The following is a 25,886-nucleotide window of genomic DNA, read 5'->3' on the forward strand; positions in this document are numbered from 1 at the left end:
GAAGAGGAACAGCACCTTGGCCTCTTTAAACCCTTTACCGCCCAGCAAAGCTGGTGTCAACCGCTTGGTACTTAGTTCGTGAAGTAGAGAGGTCAAGAAGTCTTTGTACATTCTTTTCACTTCAAACTTGTCAGCCTCAGCGGGTTGACGAGCAGTCCGCCGCTGCTTCTTCGATCCTTGAAGATTTCAACGGCTTCTGACAGATATTTGTCAGCCGTGTGCACGTTGACCAAACTCCCATCCTTGGCTCCTCAAGGCAAGGCTGAGAGAAGGAGATGGCGGCGTGCCTGTTGGACTGGATATCCGGTTTCGATCCATGGTAGAGAATTGAAAATATGAGGCCAGATGGCCTGCCCCTTCCAGGATGAAAATGCTCTCCGATTCCGGGAATTGAGGCTTGCCACAACTTAGTATCAATGTTCTTATCATCCAGGATCAAGTCGCTGGAGAACCTCCTCGGCTTCTCAAGACCACTGGACGAGGAATTCGACGGTTTTGGGTTGGTGGTTTACTCTGTGGTCTTCTTCCGGCTCATCCAAGTTAGATCTCGGACCGTCGAAACTGTTGACCGTTGAGTCTTGTTGACATAACAGGTACTGCAGAAACATGGGAGTAATCGAGAGACCCAGACCCAGCTGACTCTGTTTCATGTTCTGCGTCTGATCAACTGCCAGCCTCCGCTGGATCCCTCCGCTGCCTTCTGTATAATGACTCGCGAGGCATAGTAGTCGTTTGATGGTGAAAGAAAAGCAGCAGAGAACCGTCTCTCTGTCTCTCTGTCTCTCTGTTCCTACTTTCCTCTTTTTTTCTTTCGTCTTTTTTGGCCTTCACTTCTGGTTCCCTTCCTCGCTCATCAGGAAATTAGCGAAGCTGACTCTTCATGTTGCTCCACTACGAAGAACCGATCCAAAACGACAATCATAGTCAAAGTCATGGTGAGAACTGCATAGAGGGGAGGCGTTCGTGGCCTTGACACTCCCGAGTCCAAATGAGCATTGAAATTTAAAATCTCCGCAAGCCGAAAGTTGTGTATCTCTATGTCAGGTCATCGTTCCTCTCTCGGAGTGCGGGTGTGTAGAGTCTTCGTAAGGTGCAGATGTCTACTTTTTCTGCCTTTCGGCTTGTCTTCGCAAGTGCCCCCTTACATTCTTTCTCCTTGAGATGTACGGGTAGTGTCTTCGTGTTCCGAAGAACGTGTGGCAGGAAGGAACCTCTTGTGTGCTTGGCTTATCTCCATCACGTATTTTCCAACTTCAAAGACTGGAGGATCCCGTCTCGTAGATCGATCATGTCCTGTGGCGACACTGATGTAAGATAGGAGAGGACCGTCATTGTTGTCGATACAATTTTGCTCTCTCTGATACTTATTGACCAACACCTCAGATAAAATGTAGTACAACATCAAATAATAGGTATCTCTGGTAGTAAAGTTCCACCGGTTTGCGCTGCCATGGCGGACGTATGGAACGAAGCGTCCTTGGAGCTGGCGACCCTGATGTAAGCGAACCACAATGAAGTTCGACGTCTCAGGCCAGGGAATGTCACAAGCGCTGATCATTTTGATCTAGACATTATCCTTGAACGGCCTTGTGTGAGAGAAATCTGGTGTCAGACGGAGATTCAGATGTTAGATCTCGGCGCTCGCCCGCATTCGTTATGATAATCCACTTCGAAAACATCGATCTCTGCTTCGAAAGATGGCCTAATAAGGTATCTTGGTACAATCGATTGATGGGAAGGGTGCCTGAAGATAGTCTCAGCTGTTTTGCAGAACGTATCCGTAGGGAAGCTGATAACGAATCGACTTCATGTAATAAAATATCTCCGTGGAGTGCAAGTGAAACACTTTGCGAGGCAATCTCATCATTTTGTCCACATGACAACCGGAAAATTGGGATCAAAGTGGTTGAGGTGACCAGCAAATACCATTTTCTTAGGTACGTATAAACAGGCGGGATGGACCACTCAGCTAATCACTCCTTGTGGCCTCCGTCTTTACGGCCGTCTCCGTGTGTGTTGAGCAAGTCCTCCAAACAAAGACCTGCGTCCCAGAGATAGGCTGACTTTTTGACGGGCTTGACAGAAGATAGTGAATTGGCGGGTTCACCCCCTGGGCTCTCCAGGGCTCTCATAGTGACATACCCAATGCCTTCATAGTCGTAGTCGTGGCCCTCGAGGTTTGGGTCAAATTCTCGTAGTAATTCTTCTTTCATTTTTCGAATTTCCCACGTAAGAAGTGAAAAGGCATAAACATTTTGTTCGTTTAACTAGACCAAGTTACGTATATCCCTAATAGTTCGGCCTTCCCGTGGTAACAAATGCAAGTGGCATATCTTGTTACAAATTCTCGTACCACTAGATCATATTCGTCCCCGGGGCCACGAGGGGTAGGATAGTCTCTCTTTAAGACTTCGGTCAGGTTAACAAGTGTCTTTTCAATCTTGCCACGGCAGGCGTGGATCTTGCACAGCTCCTCGAACGCAGCCTGGCGATTCTTCTCGATAGTCTCGATCTGCTTCTTGATCATTTCTTGGGTGTTGTGACTAGGTTGCTGATGTAACTGGGACTGCCCCTGACCGAATGAGGCTGGTACACTGCGCAATACGGTGCGAAATTGACTGCACTTGAGATTTCCAGGCCATTTGCAGTGGCTGCATATTCTTTTGAAAGGTTAGGGCTCGAAGCCACAAATTATTAATGCATATTTCCCGTCATTTTGGCGTTGGTATGATGAGATAGGTTCTCATTTCTGTGGAGTGGTGAAATTTCGAACTGGCAACCCTGTACAGAACCTGGGTTTCAATATAAGATAAACAGTCTCAAGTATAGCTCACTGCGATCCATCTCGCAATGTAACCAGTTGATATATAGTTTTGTTCGTATCGAGAGAGGTAGTTTCGAACCGAAAGCCAATCCTCCTTGATCGGCTCATCGTCGATAATGTATACACCACATGTATCATAAAGCGGTGCAACCTTTCGACAAAGCTGCAATATGTAATCAGTGTCTTCCAATGCGATGGCTTTTCGAAGGTGACAAATATGATGTGGATCAGCATAGAGGCGGAAGGGCTGTACCAGAGGGACATAAGCATGGACGAGTTCATCGGGATGTTAGTCCAAGAACAACCGTAGCTATATCGCATCACTGTGGACCACTTATTGTTTGCGCTATCGCCATGAACGAAGCCAGCGCTGGTGGCGGTCGAACCGTCACTGCGTTAAGGACTGCATCTCCACGTCAGGACCGCCATCTTCGTCACGCTCTTCGTCGATGTTGTCAGCCTCATGAGACGTGGCCCTCAGCGAAACACTATGTTTGAGTATTGCCACAAACAATGTAACGTTCCCGTTGAAGTCAAAGTGCTGCTTGGTTAGGGTATCGCTCCAGATAGCCCTAGGCTTACTGGCATTTCGGGCAAGGTTGAAGGCATTTGACATGGTAGTCGATACCAGGTATAAGTTGTAGAATTTGATCTGCTCAACCAATTCCAGCTTGGCGTGCAATCCAGTGCTGGACGTGCGATTCCCACTGCATCCAAATGCAATGTAGATGTGTATATCATCCACGCCTCATGCAGGAGGAGGCGGGCGGCGTCGCAATCGAGCTGTAACCTCTTCATTTCGACCACGGAGCAGACCAGATATGATAGTTCCGATGGCAGTGGAGACATGAATGTCGTCGAACCGGTGGCATGATGTGAAGGAGTAGGTTTGAACGAAGGACTGGGTGCCCATAAAGCTGACGGTCACTTGATATGTTTGGTCATGTCTTTGAAGGCAAATGACCGGGAGTCTGAGTTCAGTTGAGAACAACTCTCAGTAAATTCTCCTGGTGCCTTAAATTGGAGGCATGCTTAAGCGAGCTACGCATCTTTGCCTTGCCAAGTTCCTTTGTAGGATGAAGGTTGAAGTTAACCTTTTGCCGCTGCTCATCGAGCCGACTGTGAGCAACCCTATCGCTTTTTCTTGTGCTTGCCTTTTGGACAGCAATGTCGATAAGGTGATAGATAGTATCTATCTCCTCTGCATTCAATCTGCAAAAGTCAATGCCAATCGTCAAAGCAAGCTCATTGAGACATGTGTCTCTAGTACTCTCGTAGGCATATTCCATATTCAGAATCAGAATCAGAATCAGAATCAGTGCCAGGAGCGTGGCTTTTTCTTCCCGTTGGCGATCTCTGTCTCCGCGGTTATTCTTCCTATTCCAAGCTGGTGATGCTAGCGACGTTGATAGATGAGGTCGTGATACGTGCTCGGCTAGTCGGAAGAGTCTAGCCCGGCAAAGTAGCGGGAGGTACAGACCTGGCGGCCTGGGCCTGTTGATTCTCGCTGTTGTCTGTGTTGTTGTTGTCACTATTCGAGCATGCTTCGTTGACTCGTTGGTGGATGAATTGAGATGCTTATATTAGTGGACTCGATTGACAGGTGAATCTCAGCGAGTACCAGGTAATCAGTTGAGCGCTGTCGGAAAATCACGCTTTTTGCCGCACCTATAAACTCTCTACTGATCGTCCAAGAGACTGTTTGAGAAGGTAAGATAAGTTTGGTGTTGACTTCGATCGCATGGATCTAGCTTGACTGAAAGCAAAGCACAACCCTATAAGACAAAGTTAATTGAAACGATATCAATGTTACAAACTCGATCTTACCAGAGATTGTCGAGTTAGGAGTGGTAGGCCTTGTTGTCATTATAGGCATGATCTCTATGAGACTGCTGATGATGATTGAGTTCGGCGGCACTTGATTCTTTCGGCTATATCACTGCAGCTCAGGTCGGTGTAGCAGTTGTAAAGACGAATCTTGTCGCCGTGCTGCCTGCAAGTTGCGATTCGGTGTGCTTCGGAAGTGGCGTTTCCGTATCTCCATACACTTTCTACGGACGTCAAGGCCCTCGCCAAGCTCGACTTTTGGAGTTACCGTAGATAGAGGCAGAAGACCAGCCAGCCATGAAGGACTTGGCCCACTTGCACTCCAGGCTGACAAAAGGCCCGGTGGATGGGTTTAGGACAACCCCTGGATCAACTGGATGAGGGTTGTGGCTTTGGCCTAGACGTTTCGATCGTCTGGTTCGGCTCAGCTGGCTTCCTTTAGTCTCCTAAAAGAAGATCTTTCATAGATCACTCGGTCGATTGCTGTAGCAAAGGAGTCCACATGAATGCGAGGCTCGTCCCATACACTTTTGCCGATGGTTCTTCAAGTCTAGGACTGTTCGCCCACACTTTTCGTGGGTGAAATTGACGCATTCTTTCTTTGCATCTTTGCACCCCTTGCATCTCCGACTCCCCTTATTTTGATGCAGGGCACCACGTCGGCGACGCAAGCCTGGCATCTACCACAGCACCGACTGATGAACTGGCTGCTGGGTGATATGCCTGATAGGTTAGTGTCAACACCTGGAGTGCGACACTCCGACAAGCCATCGTCGGAAAGTTTCGATGAGATGGACATGTCCGTCATCTTATGTAAGTTCAGCCGTCCATCCCCAAGGTCGCGCTGGATGCTCGAGAGAGAGATATCGCAGTCCTCGATGCTTTGTAGGATGTATCTCGTCTATTCGTCATGTATTTCACGCTTAGGTTTTATCGTACTATATTCGTTTTGTTTGCGTACGACCTCGTCGATGATGAGTTTTCTCCTCTCGCAAGTCAGCCCTTATGTCATAAGGGGTAGGCGGGAGCATCCCGATAGGGTCTTGGTGGTGTGTGAAATGTATTTCGCGAGCGAAATCGTCGACATATGATGCGGTGTGGTTTCTGCCTTCGCTGAGTAGAAGGAATCCGATATCTCTGCCACTAAGAACGGTCGGTACCACGCCAGCAACTTCGAGGAGGGTGGAATGCGGCCGCCCGGGACTCGCAGTCTCAGTTAATCCCATAGTTGGTGTGAAATCTCTAACATTTTTGGTACTGTTTGCGTCCCTGCTTCTTGTGCTTGTCCCAATGTGGCAATGACGTTCGGATACGGAATCAATACCAGGTAGACCAGGCTCGTTATCGTCAAAAATTGTCGTCGGTGGTGATAGTAAGGGAGTCGATGGTAAGCGGGTCGATGGAAAGGGAGTCAACGGAAAGAGAGCCGTCAACCCTGGCATGAGAGGTAAAGGCACCGTCGTTTCCTTTCTAGCTGGGGTCTACACGGCTTTCCGCCGTCACCAGTCGCAGCAGAACCTCGTTTGTTGTTTACCAAGTCAACAATCCTATCAACAACAATATCAAATACGCCGTTGATTTCGTCCCTAGAGGACTGGTCAGCTGCCTCCCATAGTAGTTGAGGAAAAGATGAAGGAAAATGAACAACCACTCATTACTTACGCGGTGAAGGTCATGTAACTACCCAAAACCGGATCGAGCTCTTATTGCAAGGACAACCTTCAACTCCCTGACACTGTGGTTTGTCTGTTTGCCTCGACACACTGTTTGGGTTCTGCTGATTGCTCCCTCCAGAAAAGTAACGGTAGAGGTTAATACCAGGATGAACCGCATATCAGCTGGAGCAACTAGGCTGTCCTGGTTGACGTTCTGTCGCACCGCTGCCATGAGAAGGGCACAGATAACCAAAGTAAGAATAACCACAACAAAGTCAATCAGGTTGCAAGTGACCCTCAGTTCTACCTCTTGTTGGAGGCCGCCCTCTCTATCCTCCTGGCTTCGCGTTTCAAGAGTAGGCTGGTCCGATGGTTCGCCATCGCCACTGGAGTGCTCCGTCAGAGTCGAGGCAGTATCAGAAGTGTCAATGATATGCAATTCGTAGCTCAAGCTCGAAGTCGGGCAATATGGATGTCCAGTCTGAAACACCCAGGAAGGCGAGTTGTGATTGCCATGATCCTTTCGGGTTGGCCGCGAGTTTGACGATGTGCAAACTTGGGCAGTGAGGGGAATAGGTGGTGTTGGCAGAGTGGCAGGATATATAGGCTCACTGCCCAGAGAAGAGATTGGGATCTTCATGCGACAGAAAGGTATTGTCCAGTCCATGAGATAAGTGTGATAAGGCCGAGAGGATAGAAGTGCCTTCAGCCTCAACACAGAGGCAAAGAAGGCAAAGTAACGAAATGGGCAATATACTCGTTGTCCTCCGGTGCCTGGTGTCTTATCTCTGGCTACCGTGATATAATGCTTGCTAAGGAAGAACACCAAGCTGTACAGAACGAGACTGGGTATCTCACTATACCATAAGTCCGCTCGCACATTGAGGGGAAAAGGGTACTCCGAGTCGTAAGGGAGTGATGATGGAGAAGATATCATGAAAGGGGATGGTGCTTCGGTGCCAGTACTGCCGGCACTGGAGGTGAACTTCATACTCAACCAAGAAGACTTGAACGAGCACGAAGGTGACGAGAGGGCAGGACATAGTGACAAGTTGGGGAAATGGTGAACTCTGGAGAAAAGAAGAAGGGAAGGAAATGGAGGGAGGGAACGAGTATTTGAGATAGAAAGTAGCAGCGCTCTCGCACGTGATTCGATTGTCTCTGAATACGCTGTATGTCATGATGATTTGTGTGAAGTCATATCTGTTGGATCCCGCAGTTGTCGTTACTACTATGATGCTCAATACACAGACGGGAGGACATCCAGCTTCCCCGACCCGAGGTCGAAACGTGTGACCCGATGCCAACGTGCACTATATTCACCAAAACTACACAAAATACAATGGCACTCCGCAGATGTTTGATACTTGGTCATCAATTTTGCGGTGTATCCGTCGGGTGTTGACCTCTTCCATGCGGGAGTCTGCATATGTGCCCACACTTCGACCACCAAACGTCAAAGTGCCTAAGCCCCCAAGTCTGGACTTACACCCGATACCAAACTTATTTCGCGTTTTGTGATTCATTTTCTCGGGTCGGGAAGCCTCCCGTAGCCGTGCCAAAACATGATATTCCCCCGCCGTTATCAACTATGGTTACTCTACACCTCGCCATCCCTCCACTGTATCAAGAATCTTCTTGGCATTCTCTAACGCCGTCTTCTCCGTTGAATCAATCATCAAGCACGGATACCCTTGGAACCTAAACAGCTCACACCGCTTTCTCATGTCTCGCAGAAGCTCCTGGTCGAGTAACTTCGTCGTGCCGCTCGCCACCCTCTCCGCGTTGTCTATCCGTTCAATGTTTGCCTCAAGACCACACGTCAAGTACACGGGAAGAAAGGGGCGGTCTGCCTGCCTAGAAGCGCTTGCATACTCTTGTGCCACGCTTTGACCCAGCTCGTTGTCTGATTGAAAGTCTACGGAGTGTGAGTATTAGCTAGATAATGGCACGGAAGATGGGGGTATGTGTACCTGTGAAGACGACGAGACGGCCGCGGCTGGAAGGATGACGTACGACTATTTGTAAGATAGCCTGGCGTAATTGTTTTCTTCGGATATTGTAATCTAAGTGGTCTCTAGAGAGTACTGCTCCTACAGGGTCGATCAACTTGTGGTTGTCTAGCACCATGATGCTGGGGTCTAGTTGCTTCATAGCGTCTGCGATTGTTTTCTTGCCAGTACCGGGAAAGCCGTTTATCCACACCACAGGTGCTTTGATTGCGGTCGGCATCGTCAAAGCTGGATGCGAGGAGGGAGGCGACAATGAATCCTGGGGTGTAAATCCGGGAGTTTGTGAACACTGCAATTATATCGATGGCAATGAGACAACGGTACGGATTCGGCTTGCAAGTCAGTAATCTTATGTTTTCTGTGTAGGTTTTCGAAGCTGGGGTTGGCTCTCACGAAAACCGTAAAAAGTTAACATTGCTAGACTTTTAATTATGTGGAACTCAACTTGTAAACTCAGCGTATATCGACCTTCAGTATTTGCGAATATGACAGCAATCAGGATTAATTTATTATCACTCGACGGGGATTTTCTGGTCTCATAACCACATCAGGTTCTTTAAGACCGGTAATGAGTCGGGAAAGAGAGCAATAGCTATTGTCGTGACAGTGCTGAAGGTGGCAGCGGACGTCAACCTCGGTGCTAGATGAAGGAAATGCTGTTCACCCGTCAATGAGATCCCATGAAGCATGAATGTGCTCGATTTCGAAGCACTATCTGTGATGATCTGACAGACTGTCCCATGATGAACACCATAATTACCATGTGAATCCAGGCAGGACATCACATTAATTGACCCGACAGTTTGGTTCACCCCGGTCCCAAGAATCTGCACGCCAATCACATCCCATCTTCTTATTGTGCCGAGGTCATCTGACGTGTCAACCGTGCAAAGAAAATAAACCATATAGGCCGGGTAAAAAGAAACAATTTAAAGACAGAAAATCTGATTAACTAGGATTTATATAACGAGAAAGAACAACTCCCGTACTTTGAGTTGATAGCCGCTAGCTGAATTAGGCCTCGCTCGCTAGCTTTCTAGAAAGTACAGGGTAGACAAGCACCAGTGTAAGACAGTGTGATCTTGTTCGAATGCATGCCTTTACACATTAGAACGCACCATTGATTTAGCGCAGCAAGTAGTTTAATGGTCAGTTTACAAGACTGCGATATGAAAGTACATTCTCCAATACCACAGTACCTGAGTCCATTCAAGAAACCGACAGTCCGGGCATCCATGGCCTATTGGGATCAAGTTCATCAACTCGTCCGCGACTCAGGCTGCTTTTAGAGACCGATAACGATGCCCTGGCTTTACTAACAAGAATCTCAACAAATTTTTGTTGATGTCATTCCCGATGGCACTGCATGACTCGTGTCGTCGTCAGAGACATTCTTATCTTTTAGTGTCATCTCATCTCAAGCCTCATACGCCAAGAGCCACGATCCAACGTCAGATTTCGATAACGTTGTGACCTGGGGCTTATTATTCATACTGCCACTCACTTCAAAAAAAAAAATTTACATCTCTCCCTCGTTTTCTTCATGTTATTTCACTAAAGCACACTATCAAAATGACACTCAATCGAGTTGCCCCCGAGATTCTTCTCGAAATCTCCAACCATGTTGATCATGAAGATCTGCGAAAACTTTGCGCCGCATCTCATCGTTTAATGTCAACATTCGAACATCAACTCTACTCAACCATTGAATTGAACGAATCTTCACAATCTGGAAGTGCCTTGTTGGCCCTTGCATCTGGACCTCGAAGGGATATTGTTCGTGAAATTCGATACAGGCCTCATCATCCTTGGCCAGTTCGAGACAGGAGGCACAAGCCAGAAATCAAGCTCAGTGATGAAACTCGAACCGCACTACAATCTCTCAAGTCTTTCCCGTCTTTAGAAAAAGTTCAGTTCGACCTGAGTCACTGGGAGCTATCAGAATGGGCTCTGTCACCGCAGTGTCTGAACCGTTGGGAATTTCATCTATGGCACGGAAAACACGACACAGAGCCTTGGAGGGTTCTTATCGAGGGGAGTCTAACAGCCTTGAGTAAAAGTGCTGGCTCCTTTTCTCGACTTGAGATCAATAGTCTCCCGCCAACGGGACGAGAAACATATCGTGCATGCGAGTCGGGAACGTGGAAAGATCTTCTCAGACACCTAACATCGTTTGAGATGACACTTGCAGGTAGTGGGCACATGGGACATGGCGGGAGCTACATGTATGGCAAGATGACTTCAGCACACCAGGCGTTCATAACTCTCTTCCCGGAGATGTTTTTAGAGAATCTTCACAATGTTCAGGTCTTGCGACTCACTGGGAAGGCGAACGCAGTCATGGGCAATGAGCAACTCGTGGAGCCCATAAACTGGGCATCTCCATTTATCAATCTACCGTGTCTGACAACATTAGGGCTGGATTACTCTCAGATCTCTAGCCAGCTCGTTGCCTTTCTTTCCAAACATGCAGGGACACTCGAGAGGATCAGCCTGCGGAACTGTATAGCCCCAGCCAAGCAAATCTGGATCAACATCATCAACCTCTTCCTCAACAGACAGCCCAAACAACTACTTGAATTTACGACCACAACGCATCCAGTACATAAGCGCATCGGAGACCCTTTTGCCGATCACTCAGACGGGTCAAATGTCAAAATGAGGAGGTTCGTGGTTGGACTGGCGAAGCACGATATCGTACCTGTGGAGGAGTGGGACGCCGTGGGAGACAATGATCCGGAACTTGACGAGTCTGATGTTTGCAAATTGTGGAATCAACTCGAGGAGATGTTGGAGCGGAATAGATGCCATGCGCGAGGCTTGTTGCAGGAAGCTAGCCGTTAGCACGGACATGAGCAAACAGTCATGAAGCCATCCCGAGCGAGTTGCGTTGGTATCTCCTTGCATGAGTTGTTTGAGTCTCAAACATTCAAGTTTTCTAGTATATACTTCCAAATATAGTCATTTTATCATAAGCGCAAACAAGCATATAGAATAGGTATCATCGCTAAGCCCAGAAATACAAACAAACACTTTAATGTAATCATCCGTCCCATCTCGGCGCATTGATGATCAGTGCCATCAAACAGCCCGAGATGACTCCCGTCACAGGCAATGTAACTAGCCAACCCATATAAATCCAAAGCACAAGCTTCGGATTAATACACCTCCAATCCCCATTCGCCAGCCCAACACCTACCGTAGCTCCCGTAATGCACTGCGTAGTAGACACGGGTAAAGACAGCCTCGTCGCCATGAGCACCGTGATTGCACTCGCAAGCTCCATGCAGAAACCACGACTTGGCGAAATGAGAGTCAGACGATTGCCTAGTGTCCGCATGACGTGGTAGCCGTAGGTTAACAGTCCTAGCACGATACATGCGCCGCCTACGGCGAGGATCCAAATCGGTATGGCGACGAATTCAGGGATTTCTCCGCTGGACCACACTTGATATGCTGTTGTGAACGGGGCGACTGCATTACTGACGTCGTTTGCGCCGTGGACGAAAGAAGCTGTTGCGGCGGTGAGGATCTGGAGGGCGGAATACATGTACTCTGCACGGTTGTCATAGTGCGCTGATCGAGCGTGCATGTCTTCCAAGTCCCAGCTGAGGATATTGTTCCGCTTCTGCATAGCCACGACGTCCTTCTCCAGTCCGCGGAGTAGTACCCGGTTCACTTTCCATGCCATGACTTTTGGACTGTTCCATGAGCCGTCAGGTCGGGGAGGTATGAATTCTGACGAAGCCCGAGGTTCAAAGCGGCCTGGGGGTGTTTTGGGGGGTGTCTGAGCTGGCGGTGGGAGAATCCATTCATCGTCGCGATCAAGATCGGGCAACTGGCCGTCTGGTGTCTGAATCGATTGAAGAAGAGTCTCGGAGGAACGTAGATGGTTGAGCTCCTCCCGCGTGAGATGCCCCTGGTAGTAGTCTCTGATGCGAGGCTTGGTAAATCCAGCTGGAGTTGGCGGAGGTGGTGATCGCCAGAGAAGAAGTGGTCCTTGAAAGATATGATACCATTTGAGAGTCCAATCCTCGTGCATTATTCTCGTCCATAGAAAGGGGAGTAGAAAGAAGATCTGGAGGAGAGTCATTCCGGTAGCTGTCGCAAAGACTGAGATGACGATATCCCGAGTAGATAGGTCAATAGTATGGATCCCTTTCCACACGAGTAGCATCGTGAGTGCACCTACTGTCAAGTAGGTATAGAACGGGATGGAGTAGAATGCCCTCCTAACCGCTGTCTGTTTCGTCAAGATGAACTTCTTGGTGAACATGAACAGCACAAACCCCATACAGCCCGCGATCAAAGGCGCAATAATCCACGCCGCAAAGATCTGCGACACGCCATGCCACCCCCAATTGATCTTGGTGATGCCTATCGATGCCGTAGCCGCTCCAACGAGTCCTCCGATAAGTGAATGTGTCGTCGAGACGGGCAGTCCTTGCCGAGTCGCATATGTCAGGAAGAGTGAGGACGACATAATAGTGCACATCATGACTAGAAGTAAAACACCAGGTGAACTGTCGTAGTGATGAGGGTCGACAATCTTTGTTCGGATAGTATCTGCTACTCGAGACCCGACTGATACACTGCCACTGAATTCGCAAACCGCTGCTATGAGCATTGCTTGCTTCATGGTCAGTGATCTCGACGAGACCGACGTGCCAAACGAATTGGCGACATCGTTGGCACCTAGAACGTCAGCGGTAGTCAACAAGAGACTCGAAAGACTCACCAATGTTCCAGGCATCGAGACAGGCAAAGATAACAGTAAGAGCAAAGATGTAATCATACTGATGAAGCACGGCCATCTCATTCGAGGTAATAACAACAATAGAATATCAAGAGTTTAGCTGCTGTCTCCACGACAGCGATGTTCTCAATCCATGATCAAGACAACCATCAACAAAGGTCGATAAGCACTGGTCAAAGCATACAATAAGCTGTAGTCGACGATCGTGGATCCCAAGCTCCCTTTAAACACCCAAAGGACTGGTTAAACTATCCGCGCTCCCGCAAAAAGTGTGCGTCCTTGCGAAGCTATGATTCGATAGGCGAGATGCTAGAACCGATCTTGGCTTTTTCTGGTGAAGAAACGGGCTGATGCAGGGGGTGAAATTGATCGAATTGAGGACCGAGCGAGACTTGTCAAAGATGTCGTTGTGATTTTGGGGGCCTGTGGTGGTCAAGATGTTGATGGGCCAATGATAGGATGAGGTTGGAGCACGAGGTTGACGAGAGACGCGTGTTGAGGCGATACGAAGGATGATACAATTCAAGAGACTTGGCGGTTTAGGAGCTGAGAAGGTTAATAATCTATTTCAACGGAATCGACGGATATTCAAGGCTTTTCTGTGCAGTTGTGGCTCGTATGTCATGACTTCATCGTCGCCTGGTTTGAGTGAAGCCATTTCATCACCACCACAACAAGGCATATCTACCAGTAACTCCACAAATAAGCATCTCTATGAAATGAGTCAACTTCTCAGACAATGATCTCACTGCGGTCCTTACCGAGACAGCAATCGAAGAAAGATATCATATCACTTCGATGTCCTTGACCGAGCTCATCAGACGTCAGACTAACAACGCCACACCTACATATTGACACCATCAATAGCATCTCAGCGTCTCGGCTACTTCTTTGCTTGCAGAACCCCTTGTCTTGAGGCTCCAGGAACAGCCTTAATCCCACGTGCCATTGAAGCCACCCGATCGGGCGACCGAAGTGGCCGACATCATGAGACGATGTGTCAGAGGTCAAGGCGGTTTTTGACTTGGCGGGTGCCTCTTTCGAGCCTCTTGTAGCAGTGGAAAGTATATCGAGGTCGCAAGGAAAAGAAGCAAAAGTGTTGATGGCGAGGTTCCCGTGGTGTGTTCCGATGCGGGTTGGAAGCTGATTGACATTGCCCTCCTATGGAAATAGAATTCGAGGTTTGGCTGGAAGTACTTGGATCAAGACACTCTCATCATGTGAGCTGTGAGAGGTGCTCGGTTTAGGCACATCTAAATCGTAAATGAAGCCATCACCATTTCGAAAGATACGTACCGCTTCATCCCGATCATTCTCCACTTTGTGACCGATCAATCATGTCAATCTAACCTCGGCCCGTCTCTTCCCCGATCCCGTCTGCGTCACTTCCTCTATCAATTCGCCATCGCATCCTCAACATCCAAATCATACCAACTCAACCCCACCAAACAAACCACCCCACGCCTCAAAACCACAAGCAAAAATGTCACGCCTTCTCCCCCGACGCATCCTCCTAACCCCCCTCCGCACAACCCGCCTCTCCTCAACCTTCCAGACCCGCCCCTCACCACCAAAACTCCCCGCCGACCAACAAGCGGAATTCGAGCGTCTCCAGCGCGCAGCCTCCGTATCATCTGCCTTCCAGCCCGAAGAAGCATCATCCGCTGCCACTACGCCTGCTACGTCGCAGGTTCGTCACACGACTACGCCGGAGAAGACGGATGATGTGAACGTTGGCTTGTTCCGTGGTGCGCCGCCTGAGTTTGAGGGCGATACGAATCCCAAGACCGGAGAGGTTGGAGGCCCAAAGAATGAGCCTTTGAGATGGGGCGGCGACGGCGATTGGTCTTACAACGGACGAGTTACGGATTTCTAAATGCCACCGGAGCTGTGCCAGCAAAAGGGGAATTAGGTTCGCCATGTGGTGGCAACTGTACAAAATTGTATCAAAACTAGACGAGGCGACTTAGACTCAAAGGCCAACGCCTTCTGATTAAACTTGTTATTATCATAAGAGGGGTATTCTAATGCTACAAGACCTTGGTTTCTCTGTCCTGCAATGCAATGACACCAACGCCTTTAATCAACATGTGACAAATCGTGACGACCAGGTCATAGATCCGTCTTCTCTGTGGCTGGAGTTTCGGCGGCATCGTCCATATCCACGTCCTGGACCTTTTCCTCGCTCTTTTCTTTGTCTTCGTCGTTTGCAGAGGACTGATTCTCCTTGCCGCCTTCTGCTACGGTGTCATTATTCTTCGGTGCGGATGACTCAGGCTCCTTTTTTCTCCATGTGGCAGATATTCCTCCTCTTAGTTGTCCCTCTTTGTCTTTGTCGAGATCCATACCCTTGATATTATCGAGGCCTCCTTTGACCTCGCGCATAGCTTTACGCATGCGCTCACGTCGAGCTTTGCCGCGAAGTCGGGCCTGTGGTTGTGCACCGTTCTCAACCCATCGTACACTCTTGATCATGTAACTAATGCCGTCGTGAGCCGAGTGGCGATGGCCGTAGTCTCCACCAAATTCTCGGCTAGATATCCCATGGCGCGTGGAAGAGTAGTATTTAACCAATCGAGGGAGAATCAGGACGTTGACGTGCAGATCGCGTTGCGCAGGGATCGGCATGGGGCCGCTGGGGGGAGGGGCGGTGATGAGGTCTTCGGATTCGAGGTCGACAGTCGGGTTCGCCGGCTTCTTACGTCGCTTATCGGTGACTCCCTGATCAATGTCCAAAACCGCGTTGTCAACATCCTCGGCCCATTCTCCCTTGATCCAACCACTGTGGATGCACGCCGCAACAACATCAGAATCGTCGGTATAAACGTCAGTACCCCACAGATATCCTCGTGAAGTTATCTCTTCTCTTGCAATTGACGAGAGATGAACTCTTGCGACCTTGACCGTTAGAATACAATTCTCTTTATTCTTAATAATATCCCATGGTAATGGTTTCGGGTTGGAAGCAAAAGCTCGGTGTGTCGAGGTACTTGGTACTAATCGCCCAGGTTTCAATCCGGGATCGTAGATGAAATCTCCAAGATGGTGTCTGGGTCGGTCTGAGACAGATTCCAACACAGCCTTTGACGATATGATTGTTTTCGATTTCGGGGGAATGACCGGGGTCGAGTTCATCGCGGCTTGTTTCGCTGGCTGGTGCTGGTGTGTATGTACAGGTCGAGGAGGGTGGTGATGATGAGGAACAGGTAGGCCCTTTTCGCCAGGAGGAGCACCAGTCTTGAAGTTTTTGAATGATGCAGTACCAGTTAATGGCGCGGAGTCGGCTGGATGATGATGGTGGTGGTGCGGATGACTACTACGGTCAGCAAAATCAAGAGAAAACGGCAAGCCAACGTACTGATGATGATGGTGATGCTGGTGAGTCTTGGGACGCTTTGCCCTGTTTGCTGGAGTCGCTCGTCCTGAGCTGTCATCATCGCCCTTTCCATCATCATCCTTCAGCTTCCTCCTTCTGCCTTTGGTGGTCTTGCCTCCTGCCTCTGTACCTGAATCAGGTGTTATGTTCTCCGAGTCCTCGCGCTTAGCGAGACTTGCATTTGTGAAAGGCATGGCTGTAGAAGCGATGGGACTTGACACGCCCATGACTCCATTGCCAATACCCGCAAACATGCGACCGAATTCACTTTTGATTCCAGGCTCGCCAGTTGGTCCAGGTTGCTGTAGTTGCGCGCCCTGTACAGCTTGTGGGAGTGGCGAGATTCGACCCTTTCGGTTCATCTCCTGGATGGCTAACAAGTTACGCTGGCCGTTCGGGGCTGAGGCATCGTCACTATTCCTGTGTCGTGGGGAGTCATATTGCCCAGGGCCATGAGCTCCATTGTACGCAATTGTTGGCGGTGGTGGCCCTTCCTCTGGCCTTCTGTGGGGATGTTGTGGTTGTTGTTGTGTGGGTATTAAAGTCATACGCGCTCGATCTGGGGACTCGTATGGTGCCGGTCCAGGTGGCATATTCTGAGCCGGCGGATGTGACGATGGCGCGTATCGATCAGGTGGGGGCCCTTGATAAGAATGGCCATGAGGTGGATAAGGCGCGCCAGGGGGGTAATCGGGATGTCGCTGATGATCCATGGGTGCTCGATAGCTAGGGTCGGGGCCTGGGCGACCCCATTGTGCATCCCTAGGATCCCGTTCTCGCATGTCTCTAGGATCGCGGTTTTGGGGATCACGAGGGTCGCGGGGATCTCTGATATCCCTTGGGTCACGATCTGGCGGTCGGCCATACGGTAAAGGATTCCGAGGTGGTTCGCGGTGCCCATAGTCGCCGGGATGTATCGAGTGTCTTCCTGAATCGCTACCGGAGTATGCGCGCTCTCTTCTTTCGCGTTCACGTTGCTCTGCTTCACCCATTCGCTCGCGTTCGGCCCTATACCGATCCTCATAAGGGTTAGGTCGCAAACCAACTCTTTCGGGGTTGTATTCCATGCCAGGCGGAGGTCGGCCCATCTCATCTCGTCGTCCATATGCTTCTTCTGGCCCTGGCGGTCGTCCCATCTCCATCGGTCGAGGCATTCCTGGATACTTAGGTTGGCTGCTCGGCCTTGGGGGAGGTCCTGGCGGTAACCTGCCAGGTTCTCTTGCATGATCTGCAGAGCCCGAGGGATGCCTTGAATAGGCAGAAGGTGTGCTGTAGCGCGGGACTTCGGGAGTGGGGTAGTGTCCAGGCGGTGAGTTTCTAGGCTCGTAAGGTCGTTGATGATCGGGAGTGTGAGGTCGACGAAATGGCGGGTAGTTTGAAGTTGCAGAGTGCATTCGCGGCGAAGCATGGACTGCAGTCGCGAAGCCAGGGCCAGAGACGGGTGGCCCAGAATGAGGAGGATAATGCGATGGCGGAGGTTGCGATTCGCGCATGGCTGGAGGTGGACCGCCTAACATTGACGATATCGACATGGAGCTGTTACTGCTGCCTGATCTCGCCAGCGCGCCAAGGGCAGGAAGTTCGCGACCTGAAGGGAAAGACATCGGGGGACCGACCGCAACAGGAGGGCCAGGCTGTGGAGGAGGAGGACCGTAGCCCATCATGCTGTGCGCCTGTTGAGGTTGAGGTTGATTTTGCGGCGGCTTCGCCCCCGGTTGTGGAGGCGACGTCGGAGGGGGCATTTCGCGATTGAGAGTTCCAAGAGAGTTAATGGCCGTAGAGTTTTGGAAACGCGCGTGATTTGCTTCGTGGCTTGTATGGCGGGTCGTTGGAGGGTAAATGGAGGTATCAGAGGGTCGTCGTTGGGCCAAACTGTGATGAGCGGCATACGCAAGGTTTTGATCGGGGCTCAAATTCTCAGCATGAGGAGGAGGATGATAATAAGATTCGGCGCGCGCGACTCGATAAGCATGCGGAGGAGGTGAGGCGATGGGATAGAATACAGGCGCAGTCGCGGTGGCCGAGGCGCTGCCTGCAGAAGGGATCGTGATGACGCCGTTTGGTGTTGACGAAGGATGTTTTGTTGTTGGAGAAGCGGGAAACGGAGCTGAATTTGGAACTGGACCTGGAACTGGACCTGGACTTGGAACTTGAGGGAAAGGAGAAACAATAGCGTATGGCGACGGCGAAAAGGGAAGCTTGGGCGGATGCCGTGGATCCATGGCGCCAATTTTTTAGCTCCAAAATTCCCTTTCGCTTTAACAAGGCGCTTTTCCTCTTTGGCCCTGAATCCACCCAATCCTATTCCCACCCCAGGAAATCTCCAAAGAAAAAAAAATGCCAGTCAGTGGAGGTCAGGTCAGGTCGGGTCGAATCCACTAGCTCTAGATACTAATAAAAGTCAGGTTAACAGATTGGACTCAACGTTTTGGGTTGTGTCTGCGATAATCGGGCTTCGTTTGCGCGGGAGTGGAAAACAAACAAGCAAGCAAGCAAACGTTGTGCCTCGGAGTGCAAGGTAAAAGCAAAAATACGCAACTGATGTATCCGCAGTGAATCAGATCGCTACAAATGCGCGCGCGCGCAAATGGAAGCTCAGGAGCGAAGCGAAAAAGCAAAACGGCTGTGATTATGCGACAAGAAAACGCGGCGGTAAAGCAAAAAAAGATGTACATACATAGGCACAATACGGTTACCACACACAAACACGCAAAGAGCAAGGGACGACACACATACGACACGTGCCAGATGCGAGAAGAACGTGATACTGACGACGAGACACAAGAAATGGTCCAAATGTTGGAAATATCGATGCTTATCTTGTTGGAGGAGTAAAGGTAAGTTGATAGATGGCTCCACGAGGTGACAGTAAAGTCCACTCTTCCACTCACTCTCAGTCACTAACTCACTGGCTCATCTCAACCACACACAGTTGAAACTGCGGTGTTGTGCTGGCTGGCTCAAAGCAGGACAGAGGCGTGATCAGAAACAATCACATCACCCAATAGATCGACTTTGTTGTTACACTGCTGTGCCCCGGCTGGGGTGTAATAAGAATCCGATTTTGTACTAAGATCGAGACTAACAGAGAAGGAATAGCAGGGTTATAAGTCGATATCATGACAAGTATGAGCTCAGGCCCTGTTCTCTTATGCAGTTAAGCTTCTGTCGCAAACCGAAGGCATCTATCTCTTCGACTTGTTCACGTTCACCTCGTCTGCACAATGATACCGTACTGTATGAATACCGTGTCTAGCTCATCATGGCTTGAACGCCCAGGACCCGCGCCGAAAAAGATGGACAGGGATCGGGGCATGGGGAGAATGCGCCAGGGGGAGGGGGGGACCTTGGGAAGCGGTGGGCGCTAAGTGGGCAGTGAGACATGGATGGGCGAGTGACACACACAGCACGCACAAGATGGGCAAAAGACCCTGTTGGTGGTCTTTTGTGCTTGAATCAGGTTCAATCCGATGGCTGGTACATACCCTAGGTACTAGACTTGAGAGAGTCAAGACGGGGAGGGGGAAAGCTGTTCTGTCAGAAAGGCTACCTATGCACAGTGAGTAAGTACAGTACTGTAAACCGGCAACGGCAGACAGGGAGCTCGATGTGATGCAACACTGAACCCACCGACAGCTGACTCGGAGCTGGGAGCTGGAGGTTGGAGGTTGGAGCTCTCATAATCACAAGCAAACTCGAGTCTGACGTATATTTTAAGCTCGGGGAATATCCCGCTCCATACCCCTCAGCATGGCACTCAATCAGAGCGCCTTCAAGTGCTCAGCCTAGAACTCTACTCTACTCTACTCTAGCTCAACTCTCGAGTCCCTCTTCATGATCAAACCATCTCGTCATGCCCATGACGCCAGAGAATGAAAATCTCCAACAAAAAGCTTTCAAGCTAAACTAGTCCCAGTTCGCCCCAAGCCTTGTCTGCCGTGGCCGCGGTCCATCTGACGAATGAGACGACACCTGAAATACCCTCCCATACATGGCAGCTTGACAGGGGTCATGTGTTCCGCTGTCTGGTTCTGTTCGTCTTGTTTTATCCTCACATTCCCGAGACTGGTCTTGGAGTAATTGGCTAGTAATGAAAAGGCCACAGAGGAGAGACATTGCTCACGAATGTGTTGGCTTTGACCGGGTGAGATGCCCCGTCAGATCATTGATTGATTGATTGATTCACTGAGTGAGTGTTACTGCACTGTAAGACAGTAAATACAGGGCTGGTCTTGTTCTCGTCTTGCCATGACTTGTAGTGACGTTACCCCATATCTTTTGATTGAGAGCTGGCATGTCGGCATCCAATCACCCCTGGCCTGTTTCCATTTATGGCACACCTCAGCGAGATGATAAGCGGAGCAAACCCTTTCTTTCTTTTTGTTTTCATTTTTCACCGCCTTACGATTACTCTTCTCACGATTCGCGGCATCATCACCCGTCGTTCCGCCCATGCAGGGTTCTTACTCAGGAACAAGATCAGCAAATCTTTCTTTCTTTCTCTTCTTTTCTCCTCCAGCGGAAATCTCAGTTCTCATGCATTTGTCCGACCCTTTTTCTCATCGTATCGTATTTATTTTCATGCTGTGTTTTGCTGTGCGCTTGCCGAGCTTGGGTGAATGTGGTGTTTGTGCGGTGTCGATCCCATGCAGCTGTGCCTGCGGCCATCCCGTTCTGATTCTGATTGACGAACCATGACCAACCGTGCTTGATTCAGATGCTGACAGGGTTTCGCGACCTGGTTGTTTGTTTGTTGATCAGCCGAGGCGTTCACTGATTGCTCACCTTGTCAGTTTGGCTCTTCTGGATCGCGTACGAATAAATCAATCATTGTTCATTTTGTGATAATCTACAACTAAATGTTCCCGTCAACCTCAGCAAAATTCATTGATCATGTGTCATAGCTCGATCTTCTATATTTAGCTTGATCGGTTAATATCCCTGTTCAATATCACAGTCCTGCGATCTAAACGTGCTACCCTAGAGAACATCGCAACACCCAAAAGCCAAGCCTCGCGACTTATGATCTTGGTTTATTATACTGCGCTTGTTCGTAGGAGCAAATGCTTGTTAAAATACACATGCCAGATCATATATACCGATACCCAATTATTATTACCTGTACTCTCGTAACGTTCTCCAATTCATCCTGGTCAACGGAAATACTACTTTATGAACACCAGTCTATTGAGAGAGGACATACTGAAACTGTGGTTCAGTTACTGCTAGCAGTGGCTCGCACCAACGCGTATATAAAGTGTTGAATAGACTGGGTAGCAATACATCAAACCATCTGTTGACATCGCTTTCACGATAGTTATCACGACTCCTCACCAGCACTCCCAATTTCACCGCGAAATACACTAACATCAACAAGATCACCTCAAACTGGTTGAGATAACAAGAGAGACGACTCAGACTTTTGGTTTAAAAAAGGTTGGCTCATTGCAAGTGTCTATATAAAAGAGCTATCCAAGTCAGCCGTCAAACTCTATACTCTGTACGCAGGCCACATCTGTGAATCACAGCACCTGCTACCTGCGCATTCGCTTGAACAGTCTACTATACCCCCATAACAAGGTACCTCACACTGATCCTCTTCACCATGAGTTCTTCCTCTTCTACAAACCCCCAACCAAGCTCTCAAGGAGAAACAATGGCTCCACGACGTCTTGCTGACTACATCGAGCGCATCAAGGAGGCTGACCAGACTTCATTGCAGACTACCGTTCGCCCCTTCAACAACGGGACGGCAACACAGCCTCCTATAATCCGAGGCCGAGTCAATCGCATTCTACTTTTCCCTGGATCCTTCAACCCCCCTCACCAAGGCCATCTTGATCTCCTCAAACATGTTTTCTATAATGCGGGAGCAGACCTCAATATCATTGCAGCTATCATCATTACCACTGATGATGAGAGGCTAAAGATGAAGATGGATAGGAGAGAGACTGGTATTGTCCTTTCTCGTGAGAAGCGAGTGAACCTCTGGCGTGGAGACGGCATTCCTGTTGACTGGGCATGGGTCTACGATAACTCTGAAGCTAGCTGGCCAGGATTCCGTGCCAAGCTTGTCAATGCGTTGAAGAGGGATGGCGTAGACCTCAAGTTCGTTCTTCTCTTTGGTCCAGATGCCATTACTGCAGATGGCGGCTATAACCCTGTGGGTTGGAACTGTGGCGATGCTATCACCAGTGACATCTCTCGCCCTGTTGACTTTCGCTATCCCAACAGTCTCCGGCAACTAGCGGGCTGCGAGCCCTGGATAAATTTGGAGGATGGTCGAGCTCGGTTTGATCACAAGATCTCAGTTTGTCGCCAGAACCGAGTCCGGCCCAGGGGCACTGTCCGATTCATACCGTGTGATCTGGACCGACAATCTCAAGATGCGCCTAGTTCGACTAAGATTCGAGAGATCATTGAAAGCTCACCCCAGGAAGAATGGGAGAAGAAGTTGAAGGGTATCGCGCTTCACCCGAAGCTTTTGGTTGAGTACCTGAAGGAGCTTCCTCCGCCTACGAAGCCTGTCGAACCGAAGGAAGATCTTGCGAAGAAGCAGTGGGAAAGCATTGTTTGGTAAACAATGAGACTGGTGTATTTATACCGAGAGGACTCGCAGGAAATGGTAACGATGTCTTGTATAGATGGATGGAGTTGATCTGGAGCTGGTCATGAAGCAGTAGCACATGTATGGCGCTGGGAGTTCTCAAAGTGAATGGTATAGTAGAACAAAATACAAAAGAATAAAAACACGAAACATTTGTCCAAACCGCAATGGTGTCCCTAGTAAGTCAGAAGCCGTATCCCTCATCACCCTGCACAGTTCCCCCATGTCATAGTAAGCTACAACTATTTCTTAAGCCCTAGCTTAATACGGCATGAAAGCGACCGTGAAAGATGACGAGGAATACGATCCTTCCGACTAAAATGCCTTCCACATGCTTCGCAAGTTCCACTCGGATCAGGGATCTTGTTCGCTCGAGCATATTCCTTGTGCGATACCCAGTAGTGACGATGAAGTTCCTTCTTGTCTGCCCCGAGATAGTCGCAACTGTTTTGGAAGACGCAATTCAGGCGACGGTTATGTTTACGATTGTAATGTTTCCTGATCAAAGAAAAGTTAGAAGACCTGTGGCTGTACTGAGGGATGAGATGAACTGACCTGTAGTTGGCTCCTTGCTTCCAAGATCTTCCACAACACACTACATCCCTCGTACCTGATACTAATTAGCTGACGTTGAAGATATTATGATGAAAAAGATATTACTTGCCCATCGCGTGTTCGTCTTCACTCCTACTCTCGGACCTATCATCCTCGGAACCGCTACTATCCAACGACAATCCCGCTTGTAGATCGGCCAGTCCACTGACGTGTGGATCAAAGCCATAAATACGTGCATGGTTCCCAGACTAAATCTGAGGCCTGGGAGTGCTGTAGGAAGTGATGGCTAAAGTTTGCTCGTTTCCATAGTCAATTGGGCAGTAAGAGTCAATAGTATTGGGCTCTTGGGCTTGATGCTGCTGAACTGCCCACTCGGAACGCTTCACCATAGACTGGATCTCTGGTCTCAAGTTAGCTTCTTGTCAAGTGACTGAGATACTGAAGAGAACTCTTACCATGGTCCGGAAAGTCTCGCTCAATGTCAATGTCGTTGAAAAGCCCCATCGTGAAGATAGTAAACGTCACCAATTCAAAACGCCGGCACAAGAATGGCAAGCCTGACGTGATCACAACAGCGGTTGTTACTTCCGATAGCTGATACAAAGCGAAGCAATGAGAAATGGCTCCGTTGACAGAGCGCAATGTGTGCGACCGAGTGCAGTTTAAATAACCGCCTAGGTACCCGCTCATCAACCAGCCCTGCGATGTTGAACCCAGAAATCTTATCACCGCCCAACCATAGTTTCACTTTCAACCTGGGGGCCGGCCATTTCATCATCGATACCGACCAATCTCCTAATGCGAAACACGCCTCGCGGGCTGGTATAACGGGCCAACATGTGCTAGCTGCATGCATGATTGGCGAGAGATTCATAAGATGGTGTGAGATCCTTGGGCCTGCATGTGGTGGCCCCCATTGTTTCCTCTTTGAACATGTTCGTTTCCTCTGCAGGCCTTTTGGAGTTCAAGTGACCTATAACGGTCAAGATGACAGAAAGAAGTATAACTTATTATTGTTTAACCAAGTTGTTTAAACATCGACCTCAGCGGGAGAAGGGGGTCCTAGGACAGCCATACCGGCCTGTCCTAGCCCTTCTACTTTGAGAAGGTCTTGTCAACACCATGGGAGCACTCGAGGTTGTTCTGTGAAGTGTCCCAAGGCCGCCTTTGGACTAGGTAGTCCAAAGGCACACTAAACTTGTAAGGATATACTAAATTTCCCCTGACTCTTTTTATTAGTTAGGATAGATATCCTAAGTTTTGTAAAAGAACTACACAGAAGAAACACCCACGTATAGAGTGTGCTGTAATATTCTTATTTTGTGATTGGTTCAGAGCCTTCGCTACCATCAACGATACACATCAGAGAATGAACCCTCCGAGCCAGTTCCTGCACTTCTGGGCGGATCTCACGATGTATGAGCATCTCCCATAGACTCTTGTGTCTCTCCCATTTCGCCTTCGGTGGCCCCCAAGCTCCGCCGGGTAAAGGACAAAGACAATCCTTCGTTTGCAGAGGTGCATATATAGGAATTTGTGCTGCTACCAGGGCGAGTTCTTCGGGACTTGCGCATCTCCTATGAACTATGGTCTCTAGTAGTACCATTGCTTCTTCCCGGTGTGCATGGAATGCTCCGAGAAAGGCAGAGTGGCCTATCTCCTCACCGAGGCGAGCTACGAACATGTTGACGTTGACGCGGGCCTCCTGGCGACTGATATGGACTCCTAGGCCCAAGGGATCGCCCGCATTGGGGGCATAAGACATATAGTAGTCTAGGTTGGCCCATGTCAGTAAGTAGGGGACGCGGCGTCGGTGTCAGTTTACGTACATTGGTTCAGGACATTCCAGACTTCGTGCCAGCAGCTGAAATTGCGCTAACAATTTTCAGATGTGACAGCACCCTCTTTAAAGGTCCAGATGGCGTCTGGGCTTATACGCTGCTTTTCTCGTGTTTCAATGGCGAGGATAAGCCTGATGATGGCATCTTGCAGTTGGGGCCTGAACACGGCGAGGTTATGCAGGTAGTACTAAAAGCCCCGAAGCATGCGTTTTAGCTCGTCCGAGGCCATTATTTTCGATTGTGTGAATTCTGTGATGCGTAAGATGTAGTAGTCGCCGTTGTAATTGTGGGTGAGGTAATCATCGAGAAACTGGCGCCGATCATCTGGGATGTGGTCCATGTGCATCAGGAGGTCCTGGATGGAATCGAACGAAATCTGCGGCATTTTGGGCTATAAGTTATGGTGTTGAGAATGATGTTTGAGAAGAGTCAT

General features: G+C 49.3%; 9 protein-coding genes across 9 annotated transcripts; 3 read left to right on the forward strand and 6 right to left on the reverse strand.

Moving 5' to 3' along the window:
• Positions 1-1,973: 1,973 nt before the first annotated feature.
• Positions 1,974-3,440, reverse strand: FSUBG_3939 (tetracycline resistance; the record flags this gene model as incomplete). Its single annotated transcript, XM_036681873.1, has 4 exons — positions 1,974-2,267; positions 2,354-2,572; positions 2,835-2,987; positions 3,240-3,440. 4 exons carry the CDS (start codon positions 3,438-3,440, stop codon positions 1,974-1,976), a joined length of 867 nt encoding a protein of 288 aa, XP_036540497.1.
• Positions 3,441-6,331: 2,891 nt separating this feature from the next.
• On the reverse strand, positions 6,332-7,297 carry FSUBG_3940 (uncharacterized protein; the record flags this gene model as incomplete). The annotated part of the gene is made up of 1 exon (XM_036681875.1): positions 6,332-7,297. The coding sequence occupies one exon, from the start codon at positions 7,295-7,297 to the stop codon at positions 6,332-6,334; it is 966 nt and encodes a 321-aa protein (XP_036540498.1).
• Positions 7,298-9,890: 2,593 nt separating this feature from the next.
• FSUBG_3941 (uncharacterized protein) lies at positions 9,891-11,162 on the forward strand (the record flags this gene model as incomplete). Its single annotated transcript, XM_036681876.1, has 1 exon — positions 9,891-11,162. The coding sequence occupies one exon, from the start codon at positions 9,891-9,893 to the stop codon at positions 11,160-11,162; it is 1,272 nt and encodes a 423-aa protein (XP_036540499.1).
• Positions 11,163-11,361: 199 nt separating this feature from the next.
• FSUBG_3942 (family inorganic phosphate transporter) lies at positions 11,362-13,071 on the reverse strand (the record flags this gene model as incomplete). The annotated part of the gene is made up of 1 exon (XM_036681877.1): positions 11,362-13,071. One exon carries the CDS (start codon positions 13,069-13,071, stop codon positions 11,362-11,364), a length of 1,710 nt encoding a protein of 569 aa, XP_036540500.1.
• Positions 13,072-14,557: 1,486 nt separating this feature from the next.
• Positions 14,558-14,950, forward strand: FSUBG_3943 (FMP21; the record flags this gene model as incomplete). Its single annotated transcript, XM_036681878.1, has 1 exon — positions 14,558-14,950. One exon carries the CDS (start codon positions 14,558-14,560, stop codon positions 14,948-14,950), a length of 393 nt encoding a protein of 130 aa, XP_036540501.1.
• A 236-nt stretch (positions 14,951-15,186) lies between these two features.
• Positions 15,187-18,672, reverse strand: FSUBG_3944 (transcriptional regulatory RXT3; the record flags this gene model as incomplete). The annotated part of the gene is made up of 1 exon (XM_036681879.1): positions 15,187-18,672. One exon carries the CDS (start codon positions 18,670-18,672, stop codon positions 15,187-15,189), a length of 3,486 nt encoding a protein of 1,161 aa, XP_036540502.1.
• A 3,383-nt stretch (positions 18,673-22,055) lies between these two features.
• On the forward strand, positions 22,056-23,030 carry FSUBG_3945 (uncharacterized protein; the record flags this gene model as incomplete). The annotated part of the gene is made up of 1 exon (XM_036681880.1): positions 22,056-23,030. The coding sequence occupies one exon, from the start codon at positions 22,056-22,058 to the stop codon at positions 23,028-23,030; it is 975 nt and encodes a 324-aa protein (XP_036540503.1).
• Positions 23,031-23,860: 830 nt separating this feature from the next.
• Positions 23,861-24,116, reverse strand: FSUBG_3946 (uncharacterized protein; the record flags this gene model as incomplete). Its single annotated transcript, XM_036681881.1, has 2 exons — positions 23,861-24,012; positions 24,068-24,116. The coding sequence occupies 2 exons, from the start codon at positions 24,114-24,116 to the stop codon at positions 23,861-23,863; spliced, it is 201 nt and encodes a 66-aa protein (XP_036540504.1).
• Positions 24,117-24,927: 811 nt separating this feature from the next.
• Positions 24,928-25,838, reverse strand: FSUBG_3947 (uncharacterized protein; the record flags this gene model as incomplete). The annotated part of the gene is made up of 3 exons (XM_036681882.1): positions 24,928-25,385; positions 25,442-25,476; positions 25,642-25,838. The coding sequence occupies 3 exons, from the start codon at positions 25,836-25,838 to the stop codon at positions 24,928-24,930; spliced, it is 690 nt and encodes a 229-aa protein (XP_036540505.1).
• Positions 25,839-25,886: the final 48 nt, after the last annotated feature.

This window comes from Fusarium subglutinans (assembly GCF_013396075.1).
Source record: "Fusarium subglutinans strain NRRL 66333 chromosome Unknown NRRL66333_c0000034, whole genome shotgun sequence".
Lineage (NCBI taxonomy): Eukaryota > Fungi > Ascomycota > Sordariomycetes > Hypocreales > Nectriaceae > Fusarium > Fusarium subglutinans.